This window comes from Schistocerca cancellata, chromosome 8, assembly GCF_023864275.1.
Source record: "Schistocerca cancellata isolate TAMUIC-IGC-003103 chromosome 8, iqSchCanc2.1, whole genome shotgun sequence".
In the NCBI taxonomy this organism is placed as follows: Eukaryota; Metazoa; Arthropoda; class Insecta; order Orthoptera; family Acrididae; genus Schistocerca; species Schistocerca cancellata.
Window position 1 is genome coordinate 316,471,287 of NC_064633.1, and position 16,294 is coordinate 316,487,580.

The 16,294-nt window shown below is 39.5% G+C and overlaps 1 protein-coding gene and 1 non-coding gene across 7 annotated transcripts in view; one reads left to right on the top strand and one right to left on the bottom strand.

Annotated features, from left to right (window-relative positions):
• LOC126095104 (uncharacterized) overlaps nucleotides 1–16,294 on the top strand; it is a 303,184-nt gene that overhangs the window by 169,891 nt on the left and 116,999 nt on the right. For 2 of the 6 annotated variants that reach the window (XM_049909809.1, XM_049909813.1), the window contains exon 1: nucleotides 15,433–15,586. The exons of the other annotated variants lie outside the window; for them this stretch is intronic. In XM_049909809.1, coding sequence (XP_049765766.1) covers nucleotides 15,566–15,586 — 21 coding nt within the window. In that variant the 5' untranslated portion in view covers nucleotides 15,433–15,565. Of the gene's footprint in view, nucleotides 1–15,432; nucleotides 15,587–16,294 lie in introns of those variants that run through there. 6 annotated transcript variants of the gene reach the window in all.
• Nucleotides 940–1,013, bottom strand: Trnat-ugu (transfer RNA threonine (anticodon UGU)). Its single transcript has one exon. It is a non-coding gene; the product is annotated as a tRNA-Thr (tRNA).

Consider the following 16,294-nt stretch of genomic DNA (forward strand, 5'->3'; position numbering starts at 1 on the left):
TATTCCAATATTTACATAATTCTGACTTTCATTTCCGATAAGCCACCTCCGTTAGGAACAACACGGTCAACATAACAAAATTCCAGGGTAACACTGCTCTGTTGCTTTCTGCCATAGTTGATTTTACAAAATAGTTTTATGTCACAACCTGTTTCTGGCATTGAGGTTATGGTACAGTAGTAGCAGACAGGAATGTTATACACTGTGTGGCGACAGGCGGCCTATCGAGATGAATCACGTTTTACGCACTGTCAGACAGATGGCCATTGGCGTGTACGGCGTGAAACGTCTGAAAGCAAACACCCTGAAACAATCGTCGATACGGTCCAGGCTAGAGGGCACTCCCTGGGTGACATCATTGTTCTGTAAGGTAAAATGGATCAACACAAATATGTATCTATCTTTGTGGACCATGTCCATCACATGTAGATTGTTCTTCCTGGATACGATGATACCTACTAGCAGGACAATGCAACGTGTCACACAGCTCACAGTGTACATGCGTGGTTGGAAGGGCACCAGTGTGAGTTTACCGTACTCCCCTGGACGCCAGACTCCCCGGATTTAAATCCAATCGAGAATCTGTGTGACGACCTCGTTCGGACTGTTCGAGCCAAGGATCGTCAACCAAGACACCTGTCGCAGCTGTCCTCGGCACTAGAGTCGATATGGGTCCACATCTCTCTCTCGCTACCTTTCAGAACCTCGCTGACACTGTTCCTGCACGTCTCATTACGATCCCCCGTTGATCACATTGATTTGACTGGAAAGCGTAGACCCATATTGCATTGTTTCTAGTTGTATGAAGAGAGTAACTGTCCTCGAAACAGATACCACTGATGGCCATGAAGCTTCTCTAGAATATATGATAATTAATTGAAACCCTCAGCTGCCGACAGGTGTTGTTGATATTCCTCGATGGGAACAGCTGAAAATGTGTGCCCCGACCGGGACTTGAACCCGGGATCTCCTGCTTACATGGCAGACGCTCTGTCCATCTGAGCCACCGAGGACACAAATAAATAGCGCGATTGCAGGGACTTATCCCTTGCACGCTTCCGGTGAGACCCATATTCCCAACTGTCCACAATCTACATACGTAATGTTCCTAATAGATATTGGCCCATCCACTCACTACTCGCGCCAGCTAAGGCTCAGATGGGTAGAGCGTCTGCCATGTAAGCAGGAGATCCCGGGTTCGAGTCCCGGTCAGAAATTATGTTTTCAGCTGTCCCCATCGAGGTATATCAAAAACACCTGTCGGCAGCTGAGGGTTTCAATGAATTATCATTGTTTCTAGTTGTTTTAATGTTTAAAGTTTGCTTTTCCTTCTTTTTCTTCTTATGCAGAAACGCCGTGTTCATGTATCGCTGCAGTTGTTTTCTTCTTCCGCCCTAATTTGAAAGATGATATTATGCTTTGTCAGCTTAAAATTTTTACTAACGCGTAATTTATTGTATGATGCATCCTCTCTCCATTTACAGAATATCTTACTAATATTGCATATTTAGCTTCCACATGGTAATAATGACAATGATATGCAGAATTATTATTACAAAGAAAACTGTTTTCATATTTTGAAATGACATGTGGAGGGCATATGCACGTAGCACTAGGCTGGGGAGAGTACAGTATATGGTACCTATATATCTGCATAATCCTGGCCTGTTATTTGTATGACAATGCACGATTATTATGAAGTATACTTCCGCAAGTAGAAGTGAAAAAATTGTAAAATTCCGTGTCTAGAATTTGGTTTTTTGTTTTCCATTGCAGTTTCCATCGTACCTTCTAAATTTGAACTACGTGCGTAGATAAAGAAATACCAACATAGCAAGCTGGGTTTATGGATGATAAACACGAGAGCAGATTCTCAATGGCAGACAGCTAACTGAAAAATGTAGAGAATTCAGTACAGCCGGCTGCTGTGGCCGAGCGGTTCCAGGCGCTTCAGTCCGGAACCGCGTTGCTGCTACGGTCGCAGGTTCGAATCCTGCCTCGGGCATGGATGTGTGTGATTTCCGTAGGTTAGTTAGGTTTAAGTAGTTCTAAGTCTAGGGGACTGATGACCTCAGATGTTAAGTCCCATAGTGCTAAGAGCCATTTGAACAATTTTTGAATTCAGTATCCCTTTAATTTTGTGTTTCTAAGACTACAGTAAGCCTTTCAAATGATTGCGATGGACAGAACTGTCGAAATGTGACAGCGGAATGGGCATTCCTGATTACCTTATCACCGTTATCAGAAATCCCTACGCTGATAGCAAGCCAATAATTAGGTTAGATAAGACTATTTCAATTCCTTTTGAACCATGTAAAGGAGTTAGATAAGGGTGCATTATATCAGCAGTTCTATTTAACATCTATGGAGAATATACTACGAGAAAAGATCTTCGTGGCTTGATTCGCTGGATCTGAATTGGAGGACGAAGAATCAGTAAATTAAGAGTTACTGTTGAAACCACACTGTGTGCAGAACCACAACTCGTAGTGGAGGAACTGTTGGGTAAATTTAGGAGAGGAAGCAGTTAGTAACAAAAACATCAAGATTATGAATGACGACAGAGGTGAGTTACTGGCAGCTACTAGTGTACTTTCAGGATATGGAATAGCTCATCGTTTTGTGAACCTGGGCTCAGTGGTTCAGAAAGAGGATGGGTGTACACATAAAATACGGCATAGAATTGTTCTGGATAAGGATGCTGCATCGATGCTAACAGTGGTTTGGAAAGACCGAGCTCAGATATACTAAGTGAGAGTGCGGAATTCTCTGTTTTTTTTTTCAGTTTACCTTAAGGGATCTCAAACGTGGACAAGGTGAATAACACCTTGGAACATTGCTGCACGCTCCAGTTGTTATGTTTCTGTGGCCACTGAAATCTTTTTACCTTGTTTTGTTTGCATTATAAAGGTTTTTTGGACGATATGCATACCTTCAAACCTTGTTCACGAAGACGGTGTTTAACCATTCAGACAGAGATTGGTGCTGCTTGCGTACTACTCACTTCCTCGCAAATTTCAGGTGCTGTCGGAGTCCTCTGACACTTATTCTGTCCATATACGAACTGACTTTTCCTGTCTGATGTGACTTCGAGATCGCGAAACACTTGCATTGGCGCCAGGTTTCTTGAAGCGCAGCAGTATATACACCACTGGGGATTGGGCTACGTCAACTTCTGTTTCTATTGTCCTGCTAGAATAGCCTTACTGATGCAGAGCTACAATTACAACACATTCTTCTGCTCCATTAGGCAGTAATTTGGTATGAACCTGAGCAGGTATACAAACGTACCGCGAGATGCACACAGTGTACTGCTAAATAGTGCGAACTGATTGTTACACAGACAGCTGGAGGAATGAGGCCTATTCGAATGGAACCGTCTGAAGTAAAGGCACGTTAGTGTTACTGTGGATACTCATAAGCGCCCCTCTCAGTGAACACTCAAATACACAATATAGGCGCTTAGTCTCTATGTGTGTGACAACGGGGATATGATAGAACATTCAAAACGAAGTTTGATACGTGATCGAAAACTTTTGACCGTGCGGTTCTAGGCGCTGCAGTCTGCAACCGAGCGACCGCTACGGTCGCAGGTTCGAATCCTGCCTCGGGCATGGATGTGTGTGATGTCCTTAGGTTAGTTAGGTTTAATTGGTTCCGAGTTTTAGGCGACTGATGACCTCAGAAGTTAAGTCGCATAGTGCTCGGAGCCATTCGAACCATTTTGATTTGCTAAAGCAATTAAATTTCCACTACTTTTGGCATTTCTTGGGTAACCAAAAACCATTAAGTCGACGAAATTTGAACATTTCTGCTATTGACGTATTGTGGTGTGATAACTGTTCACATAGGCAAATAGAATTTATAGCCCTTATATTTTGAGGCGCACAGATAATTATCTCCTAGACGTTTCTTTCAGCATGTGAAAATGATAACAGCACCGCTTGTAGTACACGTATCCCTTTATAAAATTTGTGGTAACAGTGCATCATAGTTTGGGAACAACACCGATACCTATCAACGTTATTATAGATCGAAATCTTGTATACAGAATACCTGGGTTAAGTTCGACAGAGGAAAGTGTGTAGTTACAGATATCAAACTCTTTGACGTCCCAACTAAGAAAATGAAACGTTTCGCAGATAGCAGAAGTGTGTTTAAATGCGGATTATACACGCAAATACATTCCATTTCATAATTCTTATCACGAATATAGTCTACGATGCGTGTCATGCAACTTAAGAAAGACTCATTACGTCACTGTGTATCGTGCTACCACCTTTGTGAATGAATGTCGAGACGCTGGTGCAAACCAGACGTGCTTATCGTTGTATCCGTTCACTGCTCACATGACTGCGTCTGGAGGAAAAGTTTCGAAGTCCTTGGAATAGTACTCATACCTTTGAAATGAACTAGCTTTTAAACTCATATGATTTTAAGTCACGTGACTGAAAGGCCGGCTTGCAGTACATATTTATTAGCACATATCTGTTAAGCAAAGTAGCTGATGGTGGCCGAAGTAGAGAGGATACAAAATGTAGACTGACAATGGCTAGAGAAGCATTTCTGAAGAAGGGAAGTTTTTTAGTATTAAGCACAGGTTTAAGTGTCAGGAAGTCTTTTCTGAAAGTGTTTATATGAAGTCTAGTCATCTGTGGAAGTGAAACAAGGACGGTAGACAGTTTAGACAAGAAGAGAATAGAAGCTTTTGAGATGTGGTGCTACAGAAGAACGCTGAAGATTAGATGAATACATCAAGTAACTAATGAGGAAGTTCTGAACAGAATTGGGGAGTAAAGGAATTTGCAGCACGAGCTGACTAGAAGAAGAGATCGGTTGGTAGGACAGATGCTGAGGCATCAAGGGACCTCTGTATAACCAATGAGGTGCATGAAAGGGAAACTGATTGAGAAAGGAGTGATACAGGGTTGTAGCCTACAGCCGATATATTAAATCTATATACTGAGCAAGCAGTAAAGGAAACAAAAGAAAAATTTTGAGCAGGAATTAAAATCCATGGAGAAGAAGTAAAATCTTTGAGTTTTGCCGACAACTTTGTAATTCTGTCAGAGACAGCAAATGACTTGGATGAGCAGCTGAACAGAATGGGCAGTGTCTTGAAAGAAGTATATGAGATGAACGTCAACAAAAGCAAAACGAGGATAATGGAATGTAGCCGAATTAAATCAGATGATGCTGAGGGTATTAGATTAGGAAATGAGACACTTAGAGTAGTAAATGAGTTTTGCTATTTGGGCAGCAAAATAACTGATGATGGTCGGAGTAGAGAGGATGTAAAATGTAGACTGGCTATGGCAAGGAAAGCGTTTCTAAAGAAGATAACTTTGTTGACATCGAGTATAGATTTAAGTGTCAACAAGTCTTTTCTGAATGTGTTTGTATGGAGTGTAGCCATGTATAAAAATGGCCCTGATCACTATGGGACTTAACTTCTGAGGTCATCAGTCCCCTAGAACTTAAAAAAAGAACTACTTAAACCTAACTAACCTAAGGACATCACAAACATCCATGCCCGAGGCAGGATTCGAACCTGCGACCGTAGCCGTCGCGCGGTTCCAGACTGTAGCGCCTAGAACCGCATGGCAACTCCGGCCGGCTGTAGCCATACATACAAGTGAAACATGTACAGGAAGAGAGTAGAAGCTTTCGAAATGTGATCCTACAGAAGAATGCTGACGATTAAGACCACAACAACAACAACAACAAACCGTTACGCAAAAAAAGAAAAGAAAGCTGTGCGAGTATTTAAGTTTCAAGGCGGAGTGTAATTATGGCAACCGATGTTTACGATGTTATGCAGTATTTTTGTGTAGTATGTTATACAGTGATCATATCACTTCCAATATTTTTATTTGTAACTTTTCGTTTCATAATTTCATCAATTTGGTTGTGACTAATTGATGACATTGTAATTCTGTCAGAGACAGCTTTGGAGTTGGAAGAGCAGTTGAACAGAATGAACAATGTCTTGGAAAGAGAATACAAGATACACATCAACAAAATCAATACAAGCATAACGGAATGTAGTCAAATTAAATCAGGTGATGTTGAGGGAATTAAATTAGGAAACGGTACATTAAAATTAGTAGATTAGTTTTGCCATTTGGGCAACAAAATAACTTGCGATGGCCAAGTAGGGAGGATATAAAATATAAAGCATCTCTAGCAAGAAAAGTGTTTCTATAGAAGAGAAATTTGTTAATACCGCGTATGGATTTAAATGTTAGGAAGTATTTTCTGATTGTATGGAAGTGGAACGAGGACGATAAACAGCTCATACAAGAAGAGAATAAAAGCTTTTGAAATGTGGTGCTTCCGTAAAACAATGAAGTGTAGACGGGTAGACTGCGTAAATATTGAAGGGGTACTGAACAAAATTGGCGACTCAAGAAATTTGTGGCACAGTTTGAGTAAAAGAGAGGATCGGTTGATGGTACACATTCTGAGGGATCAAGGCATCACCGATTTAGTTCTGAAATGAGGTGTGGGAGGTAAATATTGTAGAGGGAGACCAACAGATAAATACAGCAAGCAGATTCAGACGAATGTAGGTTGCAGTACTTATTCGGAGATGAAGAGGCGTACGCAGGATAGAGCAGCGTGGAGAGCTGCATCAAGCCAGCCTTGGGAGTGAAGACCACAACAACAGCCAATTTATTGTTCAGAGACTTGGTGACTGGTGACCCTCTTAAGTAATTCTTCATGAAAGTGTCGGATTTCCTTCTATTTTTTTTTTTTTTAGTTATGAACTATTCGACTTGTTTAATGCAGATCTCCGATCTCCATCCATCCCTAATTGTGCTGATCTTTTAATTTCTACACAACTATTACTCCCAACATCTTCTATAATAAGAACTTGAATTTTTAAGGTTTTTGCAGATAATTTCTCAAAAACGGATGTTCGGGAATCAATTTATAATGCTGACATAGAAAATTATTTTAATTTTTTTCTATTACGTCAGAATTTTTCACATTACAAGATCTTACAGTTTACACACTTAAGTAACTTAAACACGCCGGCCAGTGTGGCCGAGCGGTTCTAGGCGCTTCAGTCTGGAAACGCACGACCGCTACTGTCGCAGGTTGGAATCCTGCCTCGGGCATGGATGTGTGTGATGTTCCTAGGTTAGTTAGGTTTAAGTAGTTCTAAGTTCTAGGGGACTGATGACCTCAGATGTTAAGTCCCATAGTGCTCAGAGCCATTTGAACCATTTTTGAACTGCAACACAAATATAAAAATAAATTATCAATCAAGATCTTTGTTTTTGTGATTACTGTTTTATATTTTTAGGTATATGCTAAAAATCTTTCTTTAGGAACATAATACGTACTCTGTTTCATTTAATTTTCAAGTTTAATCTTTTTTTATTTCCTCGCAAAATATTCATCTTTACCGTCCATCTTCAACATGCACCATTCTTTCATTCCGCCTTCCTTGGTACTTCTTCTTCATCTTGTTAATCTCCTGGCGGAAGCGTTTTTCCACGCTGCTCAGTATAATCACCTAAATTCATTCATAAAAGTAGTCAGTATGTGAGTGTAGGAGATTAACTTTTACTCTCATATTACAGTCCAACTTATTGGACCTGACCTGAACCTGACGGGATACCAATTCGATTCTACACAGAGTACGCGAAAGAACTTGCCCCCCTTCTAACAGCCGTGTACCGCAAGTCTCTAGAGGAACGGAAGGTTCCAAGTAATTGGAAAAGAGCACAGGTAGTCCCAGTCTTCAAGAAGGGTCGTCGAGCAGATGTGCAAAACTATAGACCTATATCTCTGACGTCGATCTGTTGTAGAATTTTAGAACATGTTTTTTGCTCGAGTATCATGTCGTTTTTGGAAACCCAGAATGTACTCTGTAGGAATCAACATGGATTCCGGAAACAGCGGTTGTGTGAGACCCAACTCGCTTTATTTGTTCATGAGAATCAAAAATATTAGATACAGGCTCCCAGGTAGATGCTATTTTCCTTGACTTCCGGAAGGCGTTCGATACAGTTCCGCACTGTCGGCCTGATAAGCAAAGTAAGAGCCTACGGAATATCAGTCCAGCTGTGTGGCTGGATAGAAGAGTTTTTAGCAAACAGAACACAGCATGTTGTTATCAATAGAGAGACGTCTACAGACGTTAAAGTAACCTCTGGCGTGCCGCAGGGGAGTGTTTTGGGACCATTACTTTTCAAAATGGTTCAAATGGCTCTGAGCACTATGGGACTCAACTGCTGTGGTCGTAAGTCCCCTAGAACTTAGAACTACTTAAACCTAACTAACCTAAGGACATCACACACATCCATGCCCGAGGCAGGATTCGAACCTGCGACCGTAGCGGTCGTGCGGTTCCAGACTGTAGCGTCTTTAACCGCTAGGCCACTCCGGCCGGCATTACTTTTCACAATATATATAAATGACCTAGTAGATGGTGTCGGAAGTTCCATGCGGCTTTTCGCGGGTGATGCTGTAGTATACAGAGAAGTTGCAGCATTAGAAAATTGTAGCGAAATCCAGCGGATAGGGACTTGGTGCAGGGAGTGGCAACTGACCCTTAACATAGACAAATGTAATGTATTGCGAACACATAGAAAGAAGGATCCTTTATTGTATGATTATATGATAGCGGAACAAACACTGGTAGCAGTTACTTCTGTAAAATATCTGGGAGTATGCGTGAGGAACGATTTGAAGTGGAATGATCATATAAAATTAATTGTTGATAAGGCGGGTACGAGGTTGAGGTTCATTGGGAGAGTCCTTAGAAAATGTAGTCCATCAACAAAGGAGGTGGCTTACAAAACACTCGTTCGACCTATACCTGAGTTTTGCTTATCAGTGTGGGATCCGTACCAGATCGGATTGACGGAGGAGATAGAGAAGATCCAAAGAAGAGCGGCGCGTTTCTTCACAGGGTTATTTGGTAACCGTGATAGCGTTACGGAGATGTTTAGAAAACTCAAGTGGCAGACTCTGCAACAGAGGCGCTCTGCATCGCGGTGTAGCTTGCTCGCCAGGTTTCAAGAGGGTTCGTTTCTGGATGAGGTATCGAATATATTGCTTCCCCCTACTTATACCTCCCGAGGAGATCACGAATGTAAAATTAGAGAGATTCGAGCGCGCACAGAGGCGTTCAGACAGTCGTTCTTCCCGCGAACCATACGCGACTGGAACAGAAAAGGGAGGTAATGACAGTGGCACGTAAAGTGCCCTCCGCCACACACCGTTGGGTGGCTTGCGGAGTGTAAATGTAGATGTAGATTGAAATTGTTCATCATGATTTCGGCGATGTTCTTGAAAACTAGATATTTTTATTCTCTATAAGGTTTTTAGTAACAGAGCTGAAGGCAGTCCATGCATATTTTTCTGTGAATTTTATTTCTTTCTCGGATCTGTGGTCCTTCACAAATTTGAGGACCAACAAAAAATACCATTTTTCAATTTTTCTTGACTAATGAAGTGAAATTACAAAGAAATGTTCTTAAAGTAGGATCTAATTTGTGGAAAAGTCCTTCCAAATTGCTTCGTTAAATCTAATTTTATACACTGTGATAGAAGCAATATTTTGTTGTGATCTTCAAGCAGCTCATGGAAAGAGTTTTTAGCCTCAGGCTCAAAATGTCTCCGATTTGGGAAAAAATTACACTCTGTTACTCGCATTAAAAGCGGGGCATTTTCATTTATCCAGCATGCTATTCTAACAAAATTCCTGCATTACTCGTTATTTAGTTGGAGGCTCTAGCGGTAGCAGTGTTTACAGACAGAATTACTGGGTTTCCCATCCACCTATAAGTCAAACAACTATGTTTTCTTTTTTAATATGCCTTAACATGTTATAGCACCTTCATGGCATCGTCAGTGGATAGTTTCATTTAGCTGGGTAAAATGTAAACAAATTTTAAGCAATAATTACTCTAGCGAAATTAGGTCTAAAGTAGTTTTTGTCTGTTGTTTCTTTGTTGTTGGATTGCGTATGACCTTAACTACATCACTGTATATTGGTAAGTTGTCATCTACAATTAACGGATGTCACCCTGACTTTAGCTTTAACTAATTTATTTCGCCATAAACACAGTTTTGCTGCACGAAATCATTTCGTGACTCTATGCAGCGATTACTTACAGTTAGAGAACGGATATTTCGAAACTATCTGTAAGTAACTGTAAAAACAGTTGCAAAATATTTTTGGATAAAAAGTTTTATTAATAGATTAAGTAATTTGTAAAATCTACAACCAAAGTCGTAGTAACATCAGTGAAGTGTAGATCACAAGTTACGAACATACTGTGACATAAAAAGGGCGCTACACAGTTCAACAACCCATCAATGTAGAAAAAATTAAGCTGATAAAAACAGACAAAAAACTGTTTTAGACCTAATTTTGTTATATTAATTATTATTTAAAACATTTTTAAATTTCACACATCTAAATAAAAGTACACACTGCGATGGACAGCTTTTTCGTAATAGGGGACCTGAAACGCAGAAAAATTTCAATAACTACAAACAAAATAAACTTTGTTCCATTATCAGAGAAATAAAATAAAATATCTCTTTATAGAAATGAAACAAGATGACATTGTAATAGATGGGAATACTATTGAGGCAGTTCAGAATTATTAATATCAGGGAGTTTTAATCTCAGATTAGGATTCTAGTAAACAAGAAGACAACACAAGCTATATAAGCAATTAAAAAGCCGAACTCCATCGACTGACCACATAAAATACGAAAAAGCAAACAAAGGTTATATGAATCAATAATACAAAACGTTTGTTTATATGAAATGGAGTCCTGGGAAATGACGTAAAAGACAGAGCAAGACTTGAAGCCGTAGTAATGGATATTTTGAGAAGAGATTTTAGAGTATCAAAGCGAGAGCAGATTCCCAATAAAGAAATCAGGAAGCAAATGAAAACTCCCATTTACATCACCGAACAGGTGATGAAACGGCATGTAAAATAGGATGGGCATGTGATCAGATTATCAGATGAGTAGCAAACTACAAAAAAACTGGAGTGCCACATTTGGGAAATTTCACTATGTTGTAAAATATCTAGTACTAGACCTTGAACAGAAAAAAGAGGAGTGGCTTATCCATCATATCCAATGATTATATTTATTTGTGCAAAGTGAAACAGCAACTATCAGACAAATGTCCATTTTTAATACGAGAAACTCTTTTAAAAAATTGGTTACCTCACCTTTTCAGGGCAGAAGGAATGATGTCTTCTTTCAGCTGGATAAACTTGTTTCAAACAGTCTTGCCCTTCATAAGCGCACCCATCAACTGAAAAAAAGCTGCACTTGTAGAGTATTGTAAAATAAGGCTACATATTGAAGCGATGCTCTCTGTTGTTTAATAATCAGTCATTTTGTGATTGTCTTGAAAATACAATTACAGATGCATGTGGTGACAGCTGCAGCTAAACTGTAGTTTTTGTGTTTGTTTGTTTGAAATAAATTAATGAATTTGAGTCCCATTCTGTAGACCTCATCTGTATTTTTCATAAAATCTGTTGCTGACAAGTGAGAAATTAATGCCTTATATTTGTTTCAGTGTGTAATTCAGAATAACATTTTCCAACTTTCTGTGCCTTAAAACTGTGTTATCATTTTAATTTTTGACATGATCGCACAGTTTTTTTTCTTTCCCCTCATACAGAGTTTCCACTGCAGCAAGAACTGGATTAAATCAAGTTGATTCTACAAGATCTGTGTTAAGTGACACAGTAATATATTTCCACAGTACAAAGATAGAAGATTTGCAAAAGTGCTGTTTTTCTGTTATTAATTAAGTGCTTGTATTGCAACCATCAGTATTTTCATTTTTCTTTTGTGTTAACTGCTGATTTGAGAATTCTGTTCAACTTTTTGACATCAGGTGTGAATGTGAAAATGCTGTCATCAGAAATGTAATCCCCCCGCCCCCCCTGACCCTTTACCAGGAAAAGGTGCAATCTTAACACACATAATGTAGTCTATTGCAGATCCTAAGGAAGTTACGAAACTGATAATGATCCTGTTAAAAATGCTGTTTACTTTATTCTTCCGAGAGTGCAGTTCACCTATGGGAAGTACACAATAATATTAAGACAGACACAGTGGTATCAAGCTTGATTAATGTTTATATAAAATGTTTACAGTGTACATTGATGTCCATGTAAATGTTTTTTTGTTGGGCGGGAGGTTGGGCACTGATGTTGACATATTTTGATTCGGCTCTAAATGAATCCTCCGGGACAGGGCACTTTAAATAAATAAAGTATGTGGGCACGTGTAGTACACAGTGGGCAGCAAGATTATTGTGTAAAGCAGATAACCACACATAGCGCAGAATGCTTTTTAAGGCTCTTGGTATTCTTACTCCCCAATACTAGTACTACTTACTAGTTTTTCAACCTGACAACAGAAACAAGTTTCTGCTGGATTGTGATGTGCTTAACACAATACAAGGAATCAAAATCATTTTCATGTGCACTTTGCATTCTTGTCCAGTGTTCCAAGAGGAGTAATGAATTCTGCTGCAAACGTTTGATATTCAGCAAGATCCCATCTAACACAAAGCAAGAAATAGGGAATTTCTATCAACTCAAAGTAAAACTATGCTCAAATTAACTACTCCTTTTAGTTCTTGAAAATCTAGATTCAATAATTAAAAAGTTCTGTTGGTTATTTGGTAGATACGAATGTATGTTGTCAGCTTGCATGTTAAATAGTAATGTACTACAAGCAAGACTCTTTCTTTGTACTTCAATTAATTAGCTACTTTATGTATGAATATAACTATGCAGTACAGACGTAAGCACATTAATGTTAATTCAGATTGACTACAATTTGCTTGATGTTACTGTAGATCTTGACTGATCCCACATCCCACAAAGTTCCCCATCTACAGTGTAATTTCGTTATAGATCAGATTTAGTGTTTTGTATTAACAGCACAATTAATGTCCTTCGTATATGCCCAGAGAAGTCTTCTTTTGACCCTACACACTTCACAAACGGATGAAAATCTCAGTTGTGAAGGGGAACTGTTTCACTATTTCAAAATCCTTGTAGAGCTATTTACATGAGTTGCAAGTTGGGATGGATTTGGTCCATGGATGTAAAACGTGATGGGTGACTAAGGTTCTTGAGACGACATATTATTAATATGTAAATCACTACACAAGTATAATCAACGTAATGTAATATATTACACTTCTGTTCTTGATGTGGTTTCGGTATCTGTACTGGATTAAGCAAAAGTCAGAAAATTATCTGCTTATTTTGTGTAAATACCTGATGTTATGCACATAAGCGAATTTTCTTTCTTACAATGCGTACTAAAACATTTCACACATATTCTTACAGAATCGTTAGAAAAGTAATACTGCGTGCGAAAATGTTATTTTGTCTTCCAAACCTGTGGAAGCGGTGAACTACTAGAATTCACAGTACAAAATAAATAGATAAATAAAAATAAAATAAAATTATTCACCAAAAAACAGTTATTCTGTCGCTTGTTAAAAATAGCTGTCAATGCGTTTCAACCTGATCACATGTATAAACGATAACCGTTGCTTTATTACCAGGAATTCCGGAGAAACTAGGTTAACTGCACTATTACATGTGTAACAGTAGTGCTACAGTTCGTTCAATTGCCAAAATGAATGCCTAAATTTAGCTATAATTGAGAAAAACTGTAACTGTCAGCTCACTTCACGCAGCACATAATGACAGGTACTCGTCTTCCTGCCCCGAGTCTCGTGAATTAGATGTTGGTTTCAAGCCTTAACACGGGAGAGATTGTGACATGCGTGATTAATGTTATATATGGTCTGTGGTATTTAGTGGTTAATCACAGTCTAACTTAGCAGTTGCGACACTCCGTCTGTTTTTTGTTATCTGTTGCGATAGCAGCATTCCAAGCGGCCAGCAAGCGACGCTTCTGAATGTAATATCACATGGGTGTGAATGATATCGTTTATATTGATTCATAGGATAGATTATGCAATAGGGAGCGTATTTCATGCAACAAAAATCGACAATAACTAAACATTGACAGTCCATTAGCCATTCCTTAGTTTCCTAAGAAGCATGGGAGGGATGAAACAGCACCTTACAAACAGTTATTTCCGATTCTCCTGTAACGTAGATATATGTACTAAACAACTTCATAACAAAAAATTGCAAGTAAACACCAGAAGACCTGAAGCATTGCAAGAAGATGTCGTGTATCTAACCAACAACACGAAGTTTTGTTCGCTAAAATTTCATACAAATCAGTGAACGTAGGAAACCTATATGAAATGTAATACCTACATTCTTTAACGTCCAAAATAGGCCACCACAACTGTAGCTGAAAGGAAACCGATAATAAAAAGACAAAGAAAATAAAGCTGTTTCCCCACACAGAAGCAACCAATTCCAAAATAGTTGCTACGTCTGAAGCACAAACGGCAAGAACCTTCAACATACAGGCTTTTGAAGCAAAAGTATTTACATTTACAAAAATATTCATCTAGTAGAAAGTCAAGTGAAGCATTGAGAATGGGCGAATCATTAGACGTCATAAAAAATTTTCACGTGTCATGGAAAGTTAATATCATAATAAGACCAGATAACAATAGAAAAATATGACAAAATATTGCTTTATATTCTTTTGCTTTCAGTGGAGTAAACTGCAGTTACGCAGATATTCGAAAGTAGTAGTATATCTTCCTGAGTAAGTTGTAGTTCATGTTACTGAATCAATGAGATTTAACTGTTCTTACAGTTCTTTCACGATAGTTTATGCCGCTTAGTAATTTACTAACGCATGGAAAACAAAACGTAACAAACATTGTCCTTAAGACGCAGGTATATGTCTGCTTTCTCACCGCTTGGAGCGCTACTGTTCCTCCAGGTGTCAAACGGAAACCAGTTTCGCGCCATGGAGTGACGCGACTTTGTGTATTTAATGACAGTAAAATATTTTGTACGTAGTTTTGACGAACGCAATAGGTAGTATTTACTGTCAACTTATTCGTGTAAGTACCAGACGGAGAAACCAGAAATAATGTGTATCGAAAATCAGTTCAATAAACAGATTACGAGTATAAAATGAGACACTTTATTTCTTCCCTTGCAGCTCACACCGGATACAGCTAGTACACAATAAAAAAGAATTTGCAAGACGGTCACTGTTATACCTTAGGATAATATGCGTAATCTTTGCAGAATGTGGTTGTTTGAATATTGCGTCATATACAGCTGGTCAATGCGTTGCTGCAGTAGCGAACTGGTCGCTTATCGCAGGCAGTTAAAGGGACAGTTAAAGGGACATTCACGCTGACGGCTGGTGCTCGGCGACTGGTCGAGTGGAATTCACGATAGTTGAACAGCGGCGAGAGCGGAAAGTCGATGCGCAGGCGCACGGGTGAGCTCGGGGCGACGGCAGAGCTGCCTGGCGGTGTATTCTAGTTGTGGCGTTGCCGCTGGCGCAACATTGATCTGCAGGGCTGAGCGCTCGCTAGTCACTGGTGCGCGTAGGACGGGCGCTAGTAGCGAGCTGCCAGCGGCGCACTGCCATGAAGGACCTGCCGCCGCGCGTAAGTACACACAAAGCACTACGTCCTGTCTGTGTCGCTGATTATCTTCTCTGTTAGCTTCCTGGGAAGCACTTGAGCGCTGTTGACGAGGATGTCTTTCTGGAATTCGCTGGCCAATTGCTGTGTTCCGCAAGTGTCAATTTCAGTGCCCTTATCACATATTCTCTGTTTCGCTACCACCCCTTCTGCGTCTTACTTTACATACACCTTTCTTTATTCGGATGTGCAGTAAAAAGATTTCAGCGTACTTTTCAAGGTTTAGTAGAAGATCAAGCCAGCTTATAAACGACGTAATAAATTGTTGTATGTAAATCAGAAGAGTGTTTTTCCATTTTTAGTACTAAATCTTGACCACCAATTGTTGAACGACAGACAATTAGCGCGTATTCTGTCTCTGTCCATTTAGGGTGTGTCCGTGGCATTGTCCTTCCACGGAAGTTTTGCAATTCGTTGGCCAACTGTTGTGTTCCACAAGTGTCTAAGTGCTCAGTTATGTCTCTGTTCATTACAACTCCAACCGCGTCTCCTTTATGTGGAAGTTCTTTCGTAAGAATGTGCAGTGGAAGCATTCTAAGCATAGGTTTCGAGGTGTGATACAGAAACTGCTAAATAATGAAGTCAACTTACATGCACAAACATTTGCATGTGTAAATAAGGAGCGCTTTTTCTCACTTTTAGTACTAAATCTTGGCCACCATTTGTAGCAAT